Source organism: Procambarus clarkii, chromosome 36 (assembly GCF_040958095.1).
Source record: "Procambarus clarkii isolate CNS0578487 chromosome 36, FALCON_Pclarkii_2.0, whole genome shotgun sequence".
Classification (NCBI taxonomy): domain Eukaryota; kingdom Metazoa; phylum Arthropoda; class Malacostraca; order Decapoda; family Cambaridae; genus Procambarus; species Procambarus clarkii.
Genome location: NC_091185.1, coordinates 33951214 through 33973879, shown reverse-complemented (window position 1 = coordinate 33973879; position 22666 = coordinate 33951214). Strand labels below are relative to the sequence as shown.

The 22666-nt window shown below is 48.7% G+C and overlaps 2 protein-coding genes across 2 annotated transcripts; one reads left to right on the top strand and one right to left on the bottom strand.

Moving 5' to 3' along the window:
- Positions 1–1615: 1615 nt before the first annotated feature.
- Positions 1616–4329, bottom strand: LOC138371750 (putative uncharacterized protein ENSP00000383309). The gene is made up of 5 exons (XM_069336770.1): positions 4085–4329; positions 3707–3934; positions 3248–3556; positions 2551–2935; positions 1616–1855 (listed from the first exon to the last, which is right to left on the bottom strand). Exons 1-5 carry the CDS (start codon positions 4327–4329, stop codon positions 1616–1618), a joined length of 1407 nt encoding a protein of 468 aa, XP_069192871.1.
- A 6382-nt stretch (positions 4330–10711) lies between these two features.
- LOC138371749 (uncharacterized) lies at positions 10712–20851 on the top strand. Its single transcript, XM_069336769.1, has 4 exons — positions 10712–10783; positions 14615–14780; positions 17708–17914; positions 19911–20851. Exons 1-4 carry the CDS (start codon positions 10712–10714, stop codon positions 20849–20851), a joined length of 1386 nt encoding a protein of 461 aa, XP_069192870.1.
- Positions 20852–22666: the final 1815 nt, after the last annotated feature.

The following is a 22666-nucleotide window of genomic DNA, read 5'->3' as shown; positions in this document are numbered from 1 at the left end:
TAGAATATCAGGCCGTAGGCTGGTGGGAACTACTAGTTGATCGACATTAGCCCAATCGTCATCCTCCGTTAGTTTACTGGGTCGGTACCTGCGGTAGAGCAACTGATTCTCTATAAAGAACCCAGGAATACTATCAGATTCAGTCTCGGCCTGGAAGAATAATGGTGTTAATGAGAGATCCTCCCTCTGCAACTTACGGAACTCCAGCATAATGAGATTCGGTGGCAGATTCTGATGGTCTTGAGGGACAGCTGTTGAAGCAGAGTCAGCTGTTGGCGGGCGTGCATCTTGCGCACGGGTTGTCACCAAAACCGGAGGAGAGACTTCATCACTTTCTTGGACCTCTGCTGGAATATACTTCAGGATAGGGGTTTTCCACGACAGAGTCACATATCTAGGGTTTGTCCATGATGATCAAGTTGGAAGGCTGTAGATCTTTGGCCAAGTCGTTTCCCAGGAGAAGTTGAACCCCTGAGATGGGAAAAGGCTTTTCCCGGATGGCGACTTGAACTTCACCTTGTACGAATGGACTATCCAGGTGGACTTTGGCGAGTGGATACGGAGTGGTAGCAGTGAGGTCACTGATAAGGACCGTCTCCCCGGTGTAGGTGATGTTAGGCACAGCTGATTTCAAAATTATAGACTGAAGAGTGTGAGAGGTCACACGTCACAGGCAGCCTGGAGAGGTCACACGTCACAGGCAGCCTGGAGAGGTCACACGTCACATGCAGCATGGAGAGGTCACAGGCAGCCAGGAGAGGTCACACGTCACAGGCAGCCTGAAGAGGTCACACGTCACAGGCTGCCTGGGGAGATCACACGTCACAGGCAGCCTGGAGAGGCCACACGTCACAGGAAGCCTGGAGAGGCCACACGTCACAAGCAGCCTGGAGAGGTCACACGTCACAGGCTGCCGGGAGAGGTCACACGTCACAGGCAGCCTGGAGAGGTCACACGTCACAGGCAGCCTGGAGAGGCCACACGTCACAGGAAGCCTGGAGAGGCCACACGTCACAGGAAGCCTGGAGAGGCCACACGTCACAGGCAGCCTGGAGAGGTCACAGGCAGCCTGGAGAGGTCACAAGTCACAGTCATCCTGGAGAGGTCACACATAACAGGCAGCCTGGAGAGGTCACAGGCAGCCTGGAGAGGTCACACGTCACAGGCAGCCTGGAGGGTCCCACATCACAGGCTGCCGGGAGAGGTCACACATAACAGGCAGCCTGGAGAGGTCACACATAACAGGCAGCCTGGAGAGGTCACAGGCAGCCTGGAGAGGTCACACATAACAGGCAGCCTGGAGAAGTCACACGTCACAGGCAGCCTGGAGGGTCCCACATCACAGGCTGCCGGGAGAGGTCACACGTCACAGGCAGCCTGGAGAGGTCACACGTCACAGGCTGCCGGGAGAGGTCACACGTCACAGGCAGCCTGGAGAGGTCACACATCACAGGCAGCCTGGAGAGGTGACAGGCTGCCGGAAGAGGTCACACGTCACAGGCAACCTGGAGAGGTCACACGTCACAGGCAGCCTGGAGAGGCCACACGTCACAGGAAGCCTGGAGACGTCACAGGAAGCCTGGAGAGGCCACACGTCACAGGCAGCCTGGAGAGGTCACAGGCAGTCTGGAGAGGTCACAGGCAGCCTGGAGAGGTCACAAGTCACAGTCATCCTGGAGAGGTCACTCGTCACAGGCAGCCGGGAGAGGCCACACGTCAAAGGCAGCCTGGAGAGGTCACTCGTCACAGGCAGCCTGGAGAGGTCACTCGTCACAGGCAGCCTGGATAGGTCACACGTCACAGACAGCCTGGAGAGGTCACACGTCACAGGCAGCGTGGAGAGGTCAAAGGCAGCCTGGAGAGGTCACACGTCACAGGAAACCTGGAGAGGTCACATGTCACAGGCAGCCTGGAGAGATCACACGTCACGGGCAGCGTGGAGAGGTCACCCGTCACAGGCAGCCTGGAGAGGTCACTCGTCACAGGCAGCCTGGAGAGGTCACACGTCACAGGCAGCCTGGAGAGGCCACACGTTACAGGCAGCCTGGAGAGGTCACCCGTCACAGGCAGCCTGGAGAGGTCACACGTCACAGGCAGCCTGGAGAGGTCACACGTCACAGGCAGCCTGGAGAGGTCACACGTCACAGGCAGCCTGGAGAGGTCACACGTCACAGGCAGCCTGGAGAGGTCACACGTCACAGGCAGCCTGGAGAGGCCACACGTTACAGGCAGCCTGGAGAGGTCACCCGTCACAGGCAGCCTGGAGAGGTCACACGTCACAGGCTGCCTGGAGAGGTCACTCGTCACAGGCAGCCTGGAGAGATCACACGTCACGGGCAGCGTGGAGAGGTCACCCGTCACAGGCAGCCTGGAGAGGTCACTCGTCACAGGCAGCCTGGAGAGGTCACACGTCACAGGCAGCCTGGAGAGGCCACACGTTACAGGCAGCCTGGAGAGGTCACCCGTCACAGGCAGCCTGGAGAGGTCACACGTCACAGGCAGCCTGGAGAGGTCACTCGTCACAGGCAGCCTGGAGAGGTCACACGTTACAGGCAGCCTGGAGAGGTCACCCGTCACAGGCAGCCTGGAGAGGTCACCCGTCACAGGCTGCCTGGAGAGGTCACACGTCACAGGCAGCCTGGAGAGGTCACACGTCACAGGCAGCCTGGAGAGGTCACACGTCACAGGCAGCCTGGAGAGGTCACCCGTCACAGGCAGCCTGGAGAGGTCACACGTTACAGGCAGTCTGGAGTGGTCACCCGTCACAGGCAGCCTGGAGAGGTCACACATCACAGGCAGCCTGGAGAGGTCACCCGTCACAGGCAGCCTGGAGAGGTCACACGTCACAGGCAGCCTGGAGAGGTCACCCGTCACAGGCAGCTTGGAGAGGTCACACGTCACAGGCAGCCTGGAGAGGTCAACCGTCACAGGCAGCCTGGAGAGGTCACACGTCACAGGCTGCCTGGAGAGGTCACTCGTCACAGGCAGCCTGGAGAGGTCAACCGTCACAGGCAGCCTGGAGAGTTCACACGTCACAGGCTGCCTGGAGAGGTCACTCGTCACAGGCAGCCTGGAGAGGTCACACGTCACAGGCAGCCTGGAGAGGTCACCCGTCACAGGCAGCCTGGAGAGGCCACACGTTACAGGCAGCCTGGAGAGGTCACCCGTCACAGGCAGCCTGGAGAGGTCACACGTCACAGGCAGCCTGGAGAGGTCACTCGTCACAGGCAGCCTGGAGAGGTCACACGTTACAGGCAGCCTGGAGAGGTCACCCGTCACAGGCAGCCTGGAGAGGTCACCCGTCACAGGCTGCCTGGAGAGGTCACACGTCACAGGCAGCCTGGAGAGGTCACACGTTACAGGCAGTCTGGAGTGGTCACCCGTCACAGGCAGCCTGGAGAGGTCACACATCACAGGCAGCCTGGAGAGGTCACCCGTCACAGGCAGCCTGGAGAGGTCACACGTCACAGGCAGCCTGGAGAGGTCACCCGTCACAGGCAGCTTGGAGAGGTCACACGTCACAGGCAGCCTGGAGAGGTCAACCGTCACAGGCAGCCTGGAGAGGTCACACGTCACAGGCTGCCTGGAGAGGTCACTCGTCACAGGCAGCCTGGAGAGGTCAACCGTCACAGGCAGCCTGGAGAGTTCACACGTCACAGGCTGCCTGGAGAGGTCACTCGTCACAGGCAGCCTGGAGAGGTCACACGTCACAGGCAGCCTGGAGAGGTCACCCGTCACAGGAAGCCTGGAGAGGTCACCCGTCACAGGCAGCCTGGAGAGGTCACCCGTCACAGGCAGCCTGGAGAGGTCACACGTCACAGGCTGCCTGGAGAGGTCACTCGTCACAGGCAGCCTGGAGAGATCACACGTCACGGGCAGCGTGGAGAGGTCACCCGTCACAGGCAGCCTGGAGAGGTCACTCGTCACAGGCAGCCTGGAGAGGTCACACGTCACAGGCAGCCTGGAGAGGCCACACGTTACAGGCAGCCTGGAGAGGTCACCCGTCACAGGCAGCCTGGAGAGGTCACACGTCACAGGCAGCCTGGAGAGGTCACTCGTCACAGGCAGCCTGGAGAGGTCACACGTTACAGGCAGCCTGGAGAGGTCACCCGTCACAGGCAGCCTGGAGAGGTCACCCGTCACAGGCTGCCTGGAGAGGTCACACGTCACAGGCAGCCTGGAGAGGTCACACGTCACAGGCAGCCTGGAGAGGTCACACGTCACAGGCAGCCTGGAGAGGTCACCCGTCACAGGCAGCCTGGAGAGGTCACACGTTACAGGCAGTCTGGAGTGGTCACCCGTCACAGGCAGCCTGGAGAGGTCACACATCACAGGCAGCCTGGAGAGGTCACCCGTCACAGGCAGCCTGGAGAGGTCACACGTCACAGGCAGCCTGGAGAGGTCACCCGTCACAGGCAGCTTGGAGAGGTCACACGTCACAGGCAGCCTGGAGAGGTCAACCGTCACAGGCAGCCTGGAGAGGTCACACGTCACAGGCTGCCTGGAGAGGTCACTCGTCACAGGCAGCCTGGAGAGGTCAACCGTCACAGGCAGCCTGGAGAGTTCACACGTCACAGGCTGCCTGGAGAGGTCACTCGTCACAGGCAGCCTGGAGAGGTCACACGTCACAGGCAGCCTGGAGAGGTCACCCGTCACAGGCAGCCTGGAGAGGTCACCCGTCACAGGCAGCCTGGAGAGGTCACCCGTCACAGGCAGCCTGGAGAGGTCACACGTCACAGGCTGCCTGGAGAGGTCACACGTCACAGGCAGCCTGGAGAGGTCACCCGTCACAGGCTGCCTGGAGAGGTCACACGTCACAGGCAGCCTGGAGAGGTCACACGTCACAGGCAGCCTGGAGAGATCACACGTCACGGGCAGCCTGGAGAGGTCACCCGTCACAGGCAGCCTGGAGAGGTCACTCGTCACAGGCAGCCTGGAGAGGTCACCCGTCACAGGCAGCCTGGAGAGGCCACACGTTACAGGCAGCCTGGAGAGGTCACCCGTCACAGGCAGCCTGGAGAGGTCACCCGTCACAGGCAGCCTGGAGAGGTCACACGTCACAGGCAGCCTGGAGAGGTCACTCGTCACAGGCAGCCTGGAGAGGTCACTCGTCACAGGCAGCCTGGAGAGGTCACACGTCACAGGCAGCCTGGAGAGGTCACCCGTCACAGGCAGCCTGGAGAGGTCACACGTCACAGGCTGCCTGGAGAGGTCACTCGTCACAGGCAGCCTGGAGAGGTCACACGTCACAGGCAGCCTGGAGAGGTCACCCGTCACAGGCAGCCTGGAGAGGTCACCCGTCACAGGCAGCCTGGAGAGGTCACACGTCACAGGCTGCCTGGAGAGGTCACACGTCACAGGCAGCCTGGAGAGGTCACCCGTCACAGGCAGCATGGAGAGGTCACCCGTCACAGGCAGCCTGGAGAGGTCACACGTCACAGGCTGCCTGGAGAGGTCACACGTCACAGGCAGCCTGGAGAGGTCACCCGTCACAGGCAGCCTGGAGAGGTCACACGTCACAGGCAGCCTGGAGAGGTCACACGTCACAGGCAGCCTGGATAGGTCACCCGTCACAGGCAGCCTGGAGAGGTCACACGTCACAGGCAGCCTGGATAGGTCACCCGTCACAGGCAGCCTGGAGAGGTCACACATCACAGGCAGCCTGGAGAGGTCACCCGTCACAGGCAGCCTGGAGAGGTCACACGTCACAGGCAGCCTGGAGAGGTCACCCGTCACAGGCAGCCTGGAGAGGTCACACATCACAGGCAGCCTGGAGAGGTCACCCGTCACAGGCAGCCTGGAGAGGTCACACGTCACAGGCAGCCTGGAGAGGTCACCCGTCACAGGCAGCCTGGAGAGGTCACACGTCACAGGCAGCCTGGAGAGGTCACCCGTCACAGGCAGCCTGGAGAGGTCACACGTCACAGGCAGCCTGGAGAGGTCACCCGTCACAGGCAGCCTGGAGAGGTCACACATCACAGGCAGCCTGGAGAGGTCACCCGTCACAGGCAGCCTGGAGAGGTCACACGTCACAGGCAGCCTGGAGAGGTCACACGTCACAGGCAGCCTGGATAGGTCACCCGTCACAGGCAGCCTGGAGAGGTCACACGTCACAGGCAGCCTGGAGAGGTCACCCGTCACAGGCAGCCTGGAGAGGTCACACGTCACAGGCAGCCTGGAGAGGTCACACGTCACAGGCAGCCTGGAGAGGTCACCCGTCACAGGCAGCCTGGAGAGGTTACACGTCACAGGCAGCCTGGAGAGGTCACCCGTCACAGGCAGCCTGGAGAGGTCACACGTCACAGGCAGCCTGGAGAGGTCACACGTCACAGGCAGCCTGGAGAGGTCACCCGTCACAGGCAGCCTAGAGAGGTCACACGTCACAGGCTGCCTGGAGAGGTCACACGTCACAGGCAGCCTGGAGAGGTCACACGTCACAGGCAGCCTGGAGAGGTCACCCGTCACAGGCAGTCTGGAGAGGTCACACGTCACAGGCAGCCTGGAGAGGTCACCCGTCACAGGCAGCCTGGAGAGGTCACCCGTCACAGGCAGCCTGGAGAGGTCACACGTCACAGGCAGCCTGGAGAGGTCACACGTCACAGGCTGCCTGGAGAGGTCACACGTCACAGGCAGCCTGGAGAGGTCACCCGTCACGGGCAGCCTGGAGAGGTCACCCGTCACAGGCAGCCTGGAGAGGTCACACGTCACAGGCAGCCTGGAGAGGTCACACGTCACAGGCTGCCTGGAGAGGTCACACGTCACAGGCAGCCTGGAGAGGTCACACGTCACAGGCAGCCTGGAAAACGGTTCACAAACAGCCACGTTTTCTGTACTTAGGCCGGTAATGTTAGGTCGGTAGGTAATGCCCGGGGGTTTTAGAAGCTCATATTCTGGCCGTTGTGGCCACACAAGAGGACGGGCTCGCCACACAACAATGTAACAGCAACTTTCTGTCGTACACCAAAGTTGTCCAGACTTTCATCTCAGTCTTCCTCAACACTGTGGGACTCTCCACATCTGATGGTTGGCAGACGGTTTTCTGCTTCGCCTGCTCCTCAGTACCGCTGCGCCTGCTCCTCAGGACCGCTGCACCTGCTCACACAGGACCGCTAGTTGCTCTCGTCTGTCTGACTCAAGATGTCATTTACCTCCTCCCAATGGTTACGCAAGATCACGTAACCTTTGTACCTCCTCCCATTGGTTACAGTAGGTCACGTAACCTTTGTACCTCCTCCCATTGGTTACAGTAGGTCACGTGACCTTTGTACCTCCTCCCATTAGTTACTCTAGGTCACGTGACCTTTGTACCTCCTCCCATTGGTTACACTAGGTCACGTGACCTTTGTACCTCCTCCCATTGGTTACACTTGGTCACGTGACCTGTGTACCTCCTCCCATTGGTAACACAAGGTCACCTGACCTAAGTATCGACGGACACGACGGACTGGAGACAGACCCGTCCATGGCGACCTCTTGTCTAAGTAAATCATCCAAAAAAATACTGATGCAATTGAAAATCAACTTCGTTCTTTATTCTTACTAAGATCAAGTGTTCCCAACAGTCGTTAGTGGTGATTCTTGGTAAGTATAATTCTCTAGGAGTGTTATGAAGATGCTGGGCGGTGTAGTGACACTCTGGGGTCAGCTGCTAGATGCTCTAAGACGAATCAGGAGAAAGTACCAAGCCATTACGACTATACAGCACTGGGAAGGGATCAAGATTAGGATTTGGGATGGGACAGGGGAAAGGAATGGTGCCCAACCACTTGGACGGTCGGGGATTGAACGCTAACCTGCATGAAGCGAGACCGTCGCTCTACCGTCCAGCCCAAGTGGTTCGACAGATGCTGTAAGAGCTCACAACAGTTTCTAGTCCAGGTGTTGTTTGCTGAGTCACAGCAACCCTTTGTGTCCCCAAGTCCTCCCCACCATTCCCCCTTCACACGTCCCCTCTGCCTCCCCACCATTCCCCACTCCACCATCCCCTCTTACTTCCCACCATGCCCCACATCCCTGTCCCCTTGTCCTCCCCACCATACTCCATTTCCCCATCCCCTCGTCCCCACCATCCCAAACTTCCACGTTCTTCCCCACCATTACCCCCTCCTCTGTCCCCTCGGCCTCCCCACCATCTCTCATTTCCGTCCCCTCGTCATCTAAACCATTCCCCACTCTCTCGTTCGGTGCCTTCCCAAATGGTCTGATGTTCCAATCAGAAAATTTGGGACATCAAATTGGAACATGATCTGATGTTCCCATCACTGAAATATTAGAAAAACAGGTAAAAATGAAATGAAAATATGAAAATATAAAAAAAATAAACTAAACTCACGAAATGAACGGTGTGGTAAACAACACAGCTCAATTCCAAAGCAATTCCCACAAAGTAATTAAATCAAAATGAAAATAAATAAAAATCTATTGTAATTCAATTTATCAATGAAATCAGAAACATTGAAATGGAATTGTAACATATTTAGTATAGCATGTGTACCATCTGTTACAACTCTTACATGCAATAGATGGCGCTGTTTTTGAAGAAAAGCATAGTTTTACCTATCTCAGGTGTGTCATCTATACTTATACTTATGAAATGAACGGTATGGTAAACAACACAGCTCAATTCCAACACAGTCACACAAAATAATTCAACAGAAATTAAAATAAATAGAAATCTATGAAAATAAAATTTATCACTGCAATCAGAAACATTGAAATGAAATTCGTGACATATTTAGTATACCTTGCATGTTGCTATTATGGGCAACAGATGGCGCTGTTTTGCAAAAACGCATGTTTTTACCTGTCACAGGGGTGGCATCTATATAGTAGGTATATAAAAAGACGCGCTTATTCGAATGTAACGTTGTGTCAAAATTTCAAAGCAATTGGTGAAGAACTTTAGGAGATAACAGTGTGTGTTGCTCTTACTAACAACAGATGGCACTGTTTAAAAAAAAAACATGCTTTTTCCTGTCACAGGTGAATTATGTAGTAGATATATAAAAAGACGCGCTTATTCGAATGCAACGTTGTGTCAAAATTTCAAAGCAATCGGTAAAGAGGTTTCGAAGATTTCCCTCACATGAAAAACACATGAAAAATACGTTTTTCAGAAAAAGCTTGTTTTTCTACCTTCACAGACGTGACATCTATATAGTATTTATATAAAAGCCTGCTCGGATGCGAATGGAACGTTGTGTGAACATTTCAAAGCAATCGGTGAAGAATTTTCGATTTTGAACAAACGAACATTTCCATTTTTATTTATATAGATTTAAGTTCTACAGTATGTACAGTTAGGCGTAAAGTAGGTTAGGTATTTAGGTTCTGTTGGCGATTATTTGTATCTGTAGTGCATGGGTGAAGCATTTACAGCGTTGTGTTCAAACAAAATTCGTCAGTGAAGCACTTGTTCCGGAAGTGCTCAAACGTTATCAGTTGTGAGTCGTGTGTAAATTGTTTTTCATTCATAAACAGTGTGTTTGGCTGGTGCATGGAATCACTTTTGGATCTTTGTTTGGAGGACGGGCTGCACAACTGATGACATCCGAACACTTCCGGAACAAGTGCATCACTGACGAAAGTTGTTCGAACCACAACACTGTAAATGCTTCACCCACGTACCAAAAATACAAATGACAGCCCGTCCTCCAAACAAAGATCCAAAAGTGATTCCATGCACCCGCCAAACCCCCTGTTTATGAATGAAAAGCGGTTTACACACAACCCGTCCTCGACTCATGTCCATTACATTCAGCGGTCAACCCCACAGACGCATTCATAATTTTTAACATGCTGTTCATTCAAAACGGAAATTTTCGCAAGTATAAATTATTATTATAATATATTAGCATATTGTGTATACATAGGCATAGGATAGGTTAGGTTAGGTGTTTAGGTTCTGTTGGCGATTATTTGTATTTGTAGTACGTGGGTGAAGCATTTATAGCGTTGTGATTCGAACAAAATTCGTCAGTGAAGCACTTGTTCCGGATATGTTCGAACGTCAGCAGTTGTGAGTCGTGTGTAAACTGCTTTTCATTCATAAACAGGGGGTTTGGCGGGTGCATGGAATCACTTTTGGATCTTTGTTTGGAGGACGGGCTGTTACACACGACTCACAACTGCTGACGTTCGAACATATCCGGAACATATGCTTCACTGACGAATTTTGTTCGAATCACAACGCTATAAATGCTTCACCCACGTACTACAAATACAAATAATCGCCAACAGAACCTAAACACCTAACCTAACCTATCTTATGCCTATATATACACAATATATATATTATAATATTAATTTATACTTGCGAAAATTCCCGTTTTGAATGAACAGCATGTTAAAATTTATGAATGCGTCTGTGGGGTTGACCGCTGAATGTAATGGACTTGAGTCGAGGACGGGTTGCAAATGATGGCCAACAGAACGTAACCACCAAACTTATCCTAACTTAGGCCTAGCTATTCAACACATTCTAGTAAGAAATAATATTACTTCATATTTTTTTTAGAAACAAAAAACTAGTTTTTAATACGCAGGGCGTTAAAATGGACAAATGCGTCTTTCGGTTCCACCGCCGCCAGGACGAGCCTAACAGAGCAGCCCAGTTGTGGCCAACCAACAGTCGTGCGGGAGTTATACCATATGACGTTAGTGCTCGTCTTAACAACAAGAGCCTGACATAGTAGAGTCGGATATACTCTACATGTTGAAGGGGACTCTACTCAACATTATAACCAAGCAGGAGGAGGAGGAGGAACTGCCTACGAGTCTACAGGTAACTGTTGGTATTAATGAGGTTTGGGGCGAGGCGGGCAGCTGGGTCTCCCTACTCCTGTTCCCGTGTCTGGGTTACCGCTCAGTTGTACAATTTATTGTAAGATTTTGAGTCAAAAAATAGGATGGATATTAGTTGGACAACCGTAAGAGCCTATTAAACTTAACATGTAATTTAATATGGAAATGATGTCATTTTAAGAATATGACAATATAAATAAATAAAGACAATTCTTACATTGTAGTTCATTATCTTACTACTCGTTCAACTGTAGCAGATTTTCACAGAGCAATCCGTTCTGTCGATTAGTACATCGAATTTTGACGTATTGGTCAAAATGCGATATACTATTTTGGCCCCTTAAGGCTAAAAACCGATGGATTGAAAATCATAGTGGCTCGCAAAATCGACGTGATATCCCGTTTTCTATTCGCGGGTTCTCGGTAGGTTAGGTTCGGTCAATTTAGTACATCAGTAAAGTGACGTTGGAATCACTCAAGATTGATTTGATTAATGCCGCCGGAGGCTGCTAGTTTATTGTGCACCTCATACTCATTCTGTGATAGGTAGCGCAAAAAGTATTACAGAAGGCACAAAAGGTCTTTATCAGACCTCAACGGAGATTATTACGTAAACAATTTAGTCGATCCTTCACTCCTCATAATTACAATGTCAGCTAGTTACAGAAAATGTTGAATTTCAAGAGCGATATATTTACAGTAAGTCATTATAGATTAATAGTAGGCCTTACCGCTAATACATACTTGTTTTAGCAATGGAGATATTACAGTTATAATGGCTCGAGAGAACTGTCTGGTCCTTGATCCTTAATGCGTCGTGATATAAGGTCGTAACTTTCATTGCGTTGCGTATGTGGCTTATAACGGTTATTTCATGTGTAATGATATAAATAAGCCTGATACTAACTCAGCATCAAGCATACTCTTGGTATGATCAGTCTCAGCGTTCAGTAACTATTTGATTTTGATAATTTTAATAAGAAGGTTATTTATTTATTGCATCGACCAAGGAAATTGCGAAATGCCACCAGAAAAACTACACTCTGATCTCCAAATTAAACATTATCTCTCAAATACGAGCGAACAGTTTGGTAAATACGCATCACACTAATGACAAGTAATAGACAATGGGAATAAACATACGATGAGAAGTTTTGGAAAACTCACTGAAAACATTTGATTCACACTCAGACCCAATGTGTAAACATTGAGCACATAATACACACGAGAAACTACTGTTACATCAAGATCCGTAAGCAATATTGTTACTGTTTCTTCTCCTTTTTACGGCTTTTAACAAAAGTCTACCGTTAAATTATGGCTTTTGTAGTTTAACATTTATCGGAAACATATAATTTTAGGATATCTTATATCTAGATAAGATCTGGGTATATCTCTATATCTCTTGGGATATATAGTCAAAATCTACACAAGAGCTGTAGATTCTCTCCGGTGTGGCGTCTTCCACCCTACTACAGCTCTCGTTTATCGTCCGTCAACAACTGGCGTATCTTTCGGCGTTCCCTCTCTGATGCACCAAAACTCTTCTCTATTTTGTGTAAATTATAATTTTGCAGTACCGAATCGGACTCCTTCTGGCAGTCTGGAAATATGTCAGCCTTCCTGCCAGAGTCATGATATCCTAAAACATCGGATAGAATTTTGTTCAGTTATTTAGGGCTTTTTTCCTAAACCTGTTTAACAGTTTAGTGTAATCCTTTGCTTTCCAAATATTGTGGTGTTATTTGGGCGGCTAATTTACCGGTCACTGCACTCGCGTCTGAAGTGCTGGCCTACAGTTCACAGATTAGTATTTTAAATTTTTGACTTTTGAAGCGTCGAATTCTGTTATTTTCTGTTTAGTACGAATAGTCTATTTTTAATTCTCGTTTTTATAGTCTAACATTATTAGAGGCTTAATTATTTTTTCAGCATCGAATGTGATATATTGTCTACATGTTTTTGTTTTTGCTTTAAATAGTTTGCTCCGGTGTGTCATTATCCTTTGTTGTGAGTGTGGGCAGCAGTGTTGTGTTTGAGTGTGGGGTGTTTGGTTCAGGTGTGGCATACCTCCTTATTGTGAGTGTGGGCAGCAGTGTTTGAGTGTAGTGTGGCATACCTCCTTGTTCTGTTGCAATAACTTCTTGAAATAAATTGTTCAGCTCCTATTTAACGCAATCTGCCATAGAATTTTTCAATTCATTTTCAAACTCGTCACTTAGTTCAGTACCTGATTTTTCTTAAAGTTATTTTGAAGTAACTGCTTTTGCTTCGTTGTTTTGGCAACTAAATATTCCCTGTACTAGTTTTTATCTTATTAAAGTATATTATTTTCTAGTCACGCTTGTATTATTGCAATTTCTGTTGTTCATTTCAGTTTTACATCTTAACTCACCAGTAAATATTAATCTGTTTGGATCCTCTTCATTCTGTACACAGATCAGTCTGAATTTTTCTGAGTGTATATGACTCATAAACATGTATCCTTAGTTTAGACTCATTGAATGATTTTGTAAAAACCCTTTACCATAACGACATCTACTACAACTGTATCCCTGCTGTATGTCTACGTTGTGGGACCATTGCATACAAGTTGAGGTTTCATTCATTTAAGTTTCCATGTATTAGAGACTTGGTACCTAGTTGCCATCAGAGTCTCCCGGTCTTTGATGCTTAATGTTGTCCTGTTATCATTATGTTCCTTCTTTAATTATTTTGGTTATGGTTGGTAGGTTAATGTATTTGTCAGACCTTCCTCTGTGTCTGATGCTAGAATATACAGTATTCTTTTCGTATGTTAGTCCAGTTACATAATTAAGGAAATATTGGTATTTTCATGTCTTAAGAAATAAGTGGCGGTATTTTCAATTTATGGGAAAGAGGTGTTTTAAAATTTCATGTCGTTTCATATTAGATTCAATACGGCTGAGATAATATTGATTTGTCCGCTTGGATTTACAGAGACGTTAATTTTAAGACAAAATTATCTTTTCATGATGTCCAAAAATAATATTTACAACGTCTTGACTGACAGAAAACATAGACTTTGTAAATATATAACAAGAAATGCCTATAATGGCCCTAACAATGTCTTAAATGCAATCATACGAATGGATCACTAATAATCAATAAAATTTAATTAATCGATGTAATCAATAAAATTTAACCAAATATTTGCAAGTTTGACTCTATGATACATAGCAGAGGCGGTGCCAACACCCTGAAGGGCAGCTTAACAACTTAGCAAGACAGCTGTAATTTGAGGGTCATCAACCCTATTGTTAGGTGTCGGGATTGATGAACAGCTGAGCTGCAAGTCTCGCAGATATAATACCATCTTGCCGTGAATGTACTCCAAACGATGATCAACGATATACGAAGCTATACAAAACTTTTAAGTTCTTCTCACTAGCATAATGCAGTGTTTTCTCCCGTCTCTTCTAGCAGAGTAAGGTTATGTAACCCTCCACTCTCGCGTCTAGTGTCATCATTCTATTATGCAGGAAGAGCCGCACGTCTATCATCCGGTCATCCAGTAAAGTTAGCAAACTTATGGATGTTACCACTGCTAGGCTTAGGCTCGGCTACAAGTATCTCTGGGAGTCTGTAATATCTGCTGACGCAGACTTGACTAAATGTTAACTCTGTCAGCAGAACTATTCGCATACCTTGAGTCATTATATAATGGAATGTGAAAAAATAGCGGAATTCAGAGATACTACCATCAATGGAGTCCAAGAAATGTTTAAGTACTTCATAATGATGTACTACAGGCAATCTTAGCGAAGTATCCAAAATTTGCTAACTGTAGGTACAGGCTACTCATGACTGTAAAGCTGCCACCCAGTTGGGTGGGTGTGGAGCACATGACGGTAAAGCTGCCGCGCAGTTGGGTGGGTGTGGAGCACATGACTGTAAAGCCGCCGCCCAGATGGGTGGGTGTGGAGAACATGACAATAAAGCTGCCGCCCAGTTGGGTGGGTGTGGAGCAAGACTAGTAACTGTGTGACTGACCGTAGACGTGAAGTGCCTTGTATAGTGACTGTTGTGAGCCTCTTGTTGAATCACTTGTGATATAAAAAAAAGTATCGATGTGTATATGTATTTGTGAAAATGATTGTACATATACATATATAAGTATAGGTATATAAATATATATATATATATATATATATATATATATATATATATATATATATATATATATATATATATATATATATATATATATATATATAATGTCGTACCTAGTAGCCAGAACGCACTTCTATGCCTACTATGCAAGGCCCGATTTGCCTAATAAGCCAAGTTTTCATGAATTGTTTTTCGAGAACCTAACCTACCTAACCTAACTTTTTCGGCTACCTAACCTAACCTAACCTATAAAGATAGGTTAGGTTAGGTAAGGTAGGGTTGGTTAGGTTCGGTCATATATCTACGTTAATTTTAACTCCAATAAAAAATAAATTGACCTCATACATAATGAAATGGGTAGCTTTATCATTTCATAAGAAAAAAATTAGAGAAAATATAATAATTCAGGAAAACTTGGCTTATTAGGCAAATCGGGTCTTGCATAGTAGGCCAAAAAGTGCGTTCTGGCTACTAGGTACGACATATATATATATATATATATATATATATATATATATATATATATATATATATATATATATATATATATATACACACATACACATATATATGCACAGACTACCCTACTACCCTGTTCCAGTAGCTGAAGTTTATAACTTTTTAGACACTCAACCCACCAAGGGACTCGAACACTGGCCAACAAGGTGGCAGTTGCACGCTGTATCCACTACACCAAACTTCAAAGCCATTAAGAGAGGTAGGAATTCTGGGGTATTTAACCAACCAGAACTCCAATCCTCTCCCAGGCAATGAGATAGTGTGGGACCTCTAATGCTCTTTCATCGGTTCCTGTTATATGGGCTCGATGGGCTCGTGCAGCTGCCACCTTGTTGGCTAGTGTTCGAGTCCCCTGGTGGGTTGAGTGTCTAAAAAGTTATAAACTTCAGCTACTGGAACAGGGTAGTATGGTAGTCTGTGCATATATATGTGTGTATATATATATATATAATATATATATATATATATATATATATATATATATATATATATATATATATATATATATATATACATATATATATATATAGTATATTTTGGTAGCAGTCTTTCCTGTAGACATATATTAATAAATATGACCGAAAAAGTAAGATTAATAATTCTAACACGAATTTTCTCAATCTTTCTTACGTTTCTTTTCACTGTTGATGGTAATTCAAAATCAATTCTCCAAAATTAATTTTTATTTTTAGTCTGACGCGACACTTGAGCGCGTTTCGTAAAACTTATTATATTTTCAAAGACTTTAGTTTACACACACACACACACACAACTTTAACTGAATAGAGCTTAAACATCTTTGAGTTTTTATACCTAAATTTGGATGAGGTGACATGTTACAACAGTTTTGGATGAGGTGAAAATAAACTTTTAACACAAGACAGGACACGAAACAATGGGTATTAAAGGTAGGTAACTGCAGAAGGCCTATTTTTATTGGCCCATATTTCTTGATGCTTCTATATTGGAGCGGAGTCTTGAAGTGGGAAGAATATAGTTGTGCATTAATTGGCTGTTGATTGCTGGTGTTGACTTCTTGATGTGTACACATCATACATACACAGGACCCTTTCCTCCGTTTTATGAGCTGTGGAAAAAAAGTTCCTGTAAAATAGTCTAATAGGGGGTGCCGGTGTTGTGTTAGTTGTCTCTTCATTGTTTTGTGTTCTGTCTTGTGTTGAAAGTTTGTTTTCACCTCATCCAAAACTGTTGTAACATATCACCTCACCCAAATGCAGGTGTAAAATGAAAGCTGTTTAAACTCTGTTTAGTAGGTTAAAGTTGTGTGTGTGTAAATTAAGAATTTGAAAATGTAATAAGTTATTACGAAACGCGTTCAAGTGTCGCGTCTGACTAGAAATAAAAATGAATTTTGGAGAATTGTTTTTTCAATTACCATCAACTGTGAAAAGAATCATAAGAAATATTGAGAAAATTCGTGTTAGAATTATTAATCTTACTTTTCTGTCATATTTAATAATAATATATATATATATATATATATATATATATATATATATATATATATATATATATATATATATATATATATATATATATATATGTGTGTGTGTGTGTGTGTACGTATATATATATTATTTATTCTATTTCTAGTACTTTAATTTAATTGAAAACTGTTATTAATTCAGTAAGAATAAGTTATTTTCAAGACGAGGCTCCTTTTTTATATAATATCTGTACATGCAGTAGAACTTTTACAAAGTTTTTTAATGGCCATATTGTCTTCCGTATTTAACACCATCTTTTGATGATTATTTACGTCCGCTTACGAACTTACTTTCTTCGCAATTACCACTGAATATAACATGTCTGTTTCTTTAAGACGTGATTGAAGTGTTATCATTGCTAGTATTTATTTTTATATGACTGATGTGTATAAATGAATTAAAAATATAATATGGGGAAAGAAAATAAACAATAAATACAAATTTACATGTTATGATTAAGAATAACTCTGGGAAAGAGCGTTCTTGATTGACGGACCACATTCTCAGGTAAGAGAGACTTGAGATCGCTGGCTTGTTTTAGACATTGTCTACACATATAAGTATTTATGGCTTGTATTACATTAAAAAAAGTTTTTTATTTTTTTTATTTCTTAAAGTGCTATGCAAAGAATATGATAATGTAGAGAATATAATAATATAAAGTTACATAATATTATATTAATTTATATAAATAATATTTTGGTTTAAGTATGTGTAATGTTGTTTTGTTGTTGCTCCGACAGAGCCGCCGCCGGGGCTGGTGTGGGGCGGCCGGGGGTCGGTGCTGGGGAGCGGGACCAGTGTGGAGCACCAGGGCTCACTCTCCACCACCTGGATGGTGGTGGTGGCCTCCAGGGCCACGGCCCACACCACCATCACCTGCTCCACTACCAACCACTCCATCTCCTCCGGCCTCATGAACACTGTCACCACCACTATCACAGTCAACTGTGAGTTGTGACTTTCATTGTTTCCAAGTTCCCACTGCTACGGTGTCTTGTATATGGTGACTGTGGTGTACGTGTTTGTGTACGGTGACTGGTGTACGTGTTTGTGTACGGTGACTATGGTGTACGTGTTTGTGTACGGTGACTGGTGTACGTGTTTGTGTAGTTTGACTGTGGTGAACGGTGACTGTGGTGTACGTGTTTGTGTACAGTGACTGTGGTGTACGTGTTTGTATACGGTGACTGTGGTGTACGTGTTTGTGTACGGTGACTGTGGTGTACGTGTTTGTGTACGGTGACTGTGGTGAACGGTGACTGTGGTGTGTAATGATGGCAGGGCATCAATTACAAGTCCTTGGTGGGATTCATATCAGTGCTACACATACACACCTGCAGCCTACTCCTACACATACACACCTGCAGCCTACTCCTACACATACACACCTGCAGCCTACTCCTACACATACACACTTGCAGCCTACTCCTACACATACACACCTGCAGCCTACTCCTACACATACACACCTGCAGCCTACTCCTACACATACACACCTGCAGCCTACTCCTACACATACACACCTGCAGCCTACTCCTACACATACACACCTGCAGCCTACTCCTACACATACACACCTGCAGCCTACTCCTACACATACACACCTGCAGCCTACTCCTACACATACACACTTGCAGCCTACTCCTACACATACACACCTGCAGCCTACTCCTACACATACACACTTGCAGCCTACTCCTACACATACACACTTGCAGCCTACTCCTACACATACACACCTGCAGCCTACTCCTACACATACACACTTGCAGCCTACTCCTACACATACACACCTGCAGCCTACTCCTACACATACACACCTGCAGCCTACTCCTACACATACACACCTGCAGCCTACTCCTACACATACACACCTGCAGCCTACTCCTACACATACACACCTGCAGCCTACTCCTACACATACACACCTGCAGCCTACTCCTACACATACACACCTGCAGCCTACTCCTACACATACACTCACGTCGTCCTCCTAATAATACATCTCATTTTGACGTATACTTTACCTATGACCACAACTGTTGTATTAAAAATTGGCAGCAGCTCAAAAAATTGACACAGTTCCCCTTTTTCTGTTCATGTGCCTTCTGGTAGGTTAGGGTAAGGCACTCTCGTAGGACAGTTTCCTGACGTTGAGAATGCTGGCGAGAACGTGCTGGACTCGTACACATCATGTGCGCCTCACACGCGCCAGGTCCTCGGTCAACACATCATAGAACACGAAAGAATGGATATAAATTGGACAAGTTTAGATTTAAGAAAGACCTGGGTAAATACTGGTTCAGTAATAGTTAAATAAGTTTATATTTATGAAAGACCTGGGTAAATACTGGTGCAGTAACAGGGTTGTTTAAGTTTAGATTTAAGAAAGACCTGGGTAAATACTGGTTCGGAAACAGGGTTGTCGATTTGTGGAACCAATTACCGCATAACATAATTGACGTAGGATCCCTTGATTGTTTCAAGCGTAGGTTAAAGAAATATTTGAATGAATTTGTGTGGATATAAATAGGAGCTGCCTAGTGTGGGTCAATAGGCCTTCTACAGCTTCCTTCATTCTTATGTTCTTATGTTATAATACAGTTTTCATTGTCAGACAATTAGTTAGCAAATATTTCGTCCGTTTTCTCATGTAGTTTCCAGTAAACTCTTAAGATAAGAAGGGACGTGATGCTCACGTCCCCAGCCTCTCGGAGCACTGTACATCATGTCTTAATAAAATAAGTACTTAATAAAATAAGAAAATATTGACCCCAAAAATAACGTAAATCAATTAACGCTTCAAACTTCCTTATTATCCCGAATTTGCTATTCATTATAAAGAAATATCATAGGAATAATGACAATTAACACAAGCGTGGTATTATTCCTTGGTGAGAATATAGTTTGAATTGTGTTTATGGCGCCGTCCACGCACTCAAGGCGCCGCCCACGCACTCAAGGCGCCGCCCACGCACTCAAGGCGCCGCCCACGCACTCAAGGCGCCGTCCACGCACTCAAGGCGCCGCCCACGCACTCAAGGCGCCGCCCACGCACTCAAGGCGCCGCCCACGCACTCAAGGCGCCGCCCACGCACTCAAGGCGCCGCCCACGCACTCAAGGCGCCGCCCACGCACTCAAGGCGCCGCCCACGCACTCAAGGCGCCGCCCACGCACTCAAGGCGCCGCCCACGCACTCAAGGCGCCGCCCACGCACTCAAGGCGCCGCCCACGCACTCAAGGCGCCGCCCACGCACTCAAGGCGCCGCCCACGCACTCAAGGCGCCGCCCACGCACTCAAGGCGCCGCCCACGCACTCAAGGCGCCGCCCACGCACTCAAGGCGCCGCCCACGCACTCAAGGCGCCGCCCACGCACTCAAGGCGCCGCCCACGCACTCAAGGCGCCGCCCACGCACTCAAGGCGCCGCCCACGCACTCAAGGCGCCGCCCACGCACTCAAGGCGCCGCCCACGCACTCAAGGCGCCGCCCACGCACTCAAGGCGCCGCCCACGCACTCAAGGCGCCGCCCACGCACTCAAGGCGCCGCCCACGCACTCAAGGCGCCGCCCACGCACTCAAGGCGCCGCCCACGCACTCAAGGCGCCGCCCACGCACTCAAGGCGCCGCCCACGCACTCAAGGCGCCGCCCACGCACTCAAGGCGCCGCCCACGCACTCAAGGCGCCGCCCACGCACTCAAGGCGCCGCCCACGCACTCAAGGCGCCGCCCACGCACTCAAGGCGCCGCCCACGCACTCAAGGCGCCGCCCACGCACTCAAGGCGCCGCCCACGCACTCAAGGCGCCGCCCACGCACTCAAGGCGCCGCCCACGCACTCAAGGCGCCGCCCACGCACTCAAGGCGCCGCCCACGCAACTCTAGGCGCCTCACACTCACTCTAGGCGCCTCACACTCACTCTAGGCGCCTCCCACTCACTCAAGGCGCCTCCCACTCACTCTAGGCGCCTCACACTCACTCTAGGCGCCTCACACTCACTTAAGGCGCCTCCCACTCACTCTAGGCGCCTCCCACTCACTCTAGGCGCCTCCCACTCACTCTAGGCGCCTCACACTCACTCTAGGCACCTCACACTCACTCTAGGCGCCTCACACTCACTCTAGGCGTCTCCCACTCACTTAAGGCGCCTCCCACTCACTCTAGGCGCCTCACACTCACTCTAAGCGCCTCACACTCACTCTAGGCGCCTCACACTCACTCTAGGCGCCTCACACTCACTAAAGGCGCCTCCCACTCACTCAAGGCGCCTCACACTCACTTAAGGCGCCTCCCACTCACTCTAGGCGCCTCACACTCACTTAAGACGCCTCCCACTCACTCTAGGCGCCTCCCACTCACTCTAGGCGCCTCCCACTCACTTAAGGCGCCTCCCACTCACTTAAGGCGCCTCCCACTCACTCTAGGCGCCTCACACTCACTCTAGGCGCCTCACACTCACTCTAGGCGCCTCACACTCACTCTAGGCGCCTCACACTCACTCTAGGCGCCTCCCACTCACTCTAGGCGCCTCACACTCACTCTAGGCGCCTCACACTCACTCTAGGCGCCTCACACTCACTCTAGGCGCCTCACACTCACTCAAGGCGCCTCACACTCACTTAAGGCGCCTCCCACTCACTCTAGGCGCCTCACACTCACTTAAGGCGCCTCCCACTCACTCTAGGCGCCTCCCACTCACTTAAGACGCCTCCCACTCACTCTAGGCGCCTCCCACTCACTCTAGGCGCCTCCCACTCACTCTAGGCGCCTCACACTCACTTAAGGAGCATCCCACTCACTCAAGGAGCATCCCACTCACTCAAGGAGCCTTCCACTCCTTCGAGGAGCCTCCCACCCACTCAAGGAGCCTCCCACCCACTCAAGGAGCATCCCACCCACTCAAGGAGCATCCCACTCACTCAACAATACTATAAGAACATTACCAACATTATGGTCTTAATAATGTTCACCATTTACCATGGTCCCTCCAGTACTAAGATTTACAGTGTGTCTCGGCGGGTGTGACCTGAGCCTGTACTAACGTCCCCACCCAGTGTACTCAGCTCTCAGCCTCCCTGCTGCTCTCAGCCACCCTGCTACACTCAGCCTTCCTGCTACACTCAGCCTTCCTGCTACACTCAGCCACCCTGCTACACACAGCCACCCTGCTACACTCAGCCTCCCTGCTACACTCAGCCTCCCTGCTACACTCAGCCACCCTGCTACACTCAGCCACCTTGCTACACACAGCCACCCTGCTACACTCAGCCACCCTGCTACACTCAGCCACCCTGCTACACTCAGCCTCCCTGCTACGATCAACGACCCTGATACACTCAGCCTCCCTGCTACAATCAGCCACCCTGTTACACTCAGCCTCCCTGCTACACTCAGCCTCCCTGCTACACTCAGCCTCCCTGCTACACTCAGCCTCCCTGCTACACTCAGCCTCCCTGCTACACTCAGCCTCCCTGCTACACTCAGCCACCCTGCTATACTCAGCCTCCCTGCTACACTCAGCCACCCTGCTACACTCAGCCTCCCTGCTACACTCAGCCTCCCTGCTACACTCAGCCTCCCTGCTACACTCAGCCTCCCTGCTACACTCAGCCTCCCTGCTACACTCAGCCACCCTGCTACACTCAGCCTCCCTGCTATACTCAGCCACCCTGCTATACTCAGCCTCCCTGCTACACTCA

Coding starts and splice junctions, on each gene's coding strand:
- LOC138371749 (XM_069336769.1), top strand. CDS start 10,712: ATGTTGAAGGGGACTCTACTCAACATTATAACCAAGCAGGAGGAGGAG. Junction 10,784..14,614: donor AACTGCCTACGAGTCTACAG/GTAACTGTTGGT, acceptor TGCTAACTGTAG/GTACAGGCTACTCATGACTG. Junction 14,781..17,707: donor TAAAGCTGCCGCCCAGTTGG/GTGGGTGTGGAG, acceptor TTGCTCCGACAG/AGCCGCCGCCGGGGCTGGTG.
- LOC138371750 (XM_069336770.1), bottom strand. CDS start 4,329: ATGTGTGACCTCTCCAGGCTGCCTGTGACGGGTGACCACTCCAGACTG. Junction 3,557..3,706: donor CTCTCCAGGCTGCCTGTGAC/GTGTGACCTCTC, acceptor TGACCTCTCCAG/GCTGCCTGTGACGGTTGACC. Junction 1,856..2,550: donor GTGACCTCTCCAGGCTGCCT/GTAACGTGTGAC, acceptor TGACCTCTCCAG/GCTGCCTTTGACCTCTCCAC.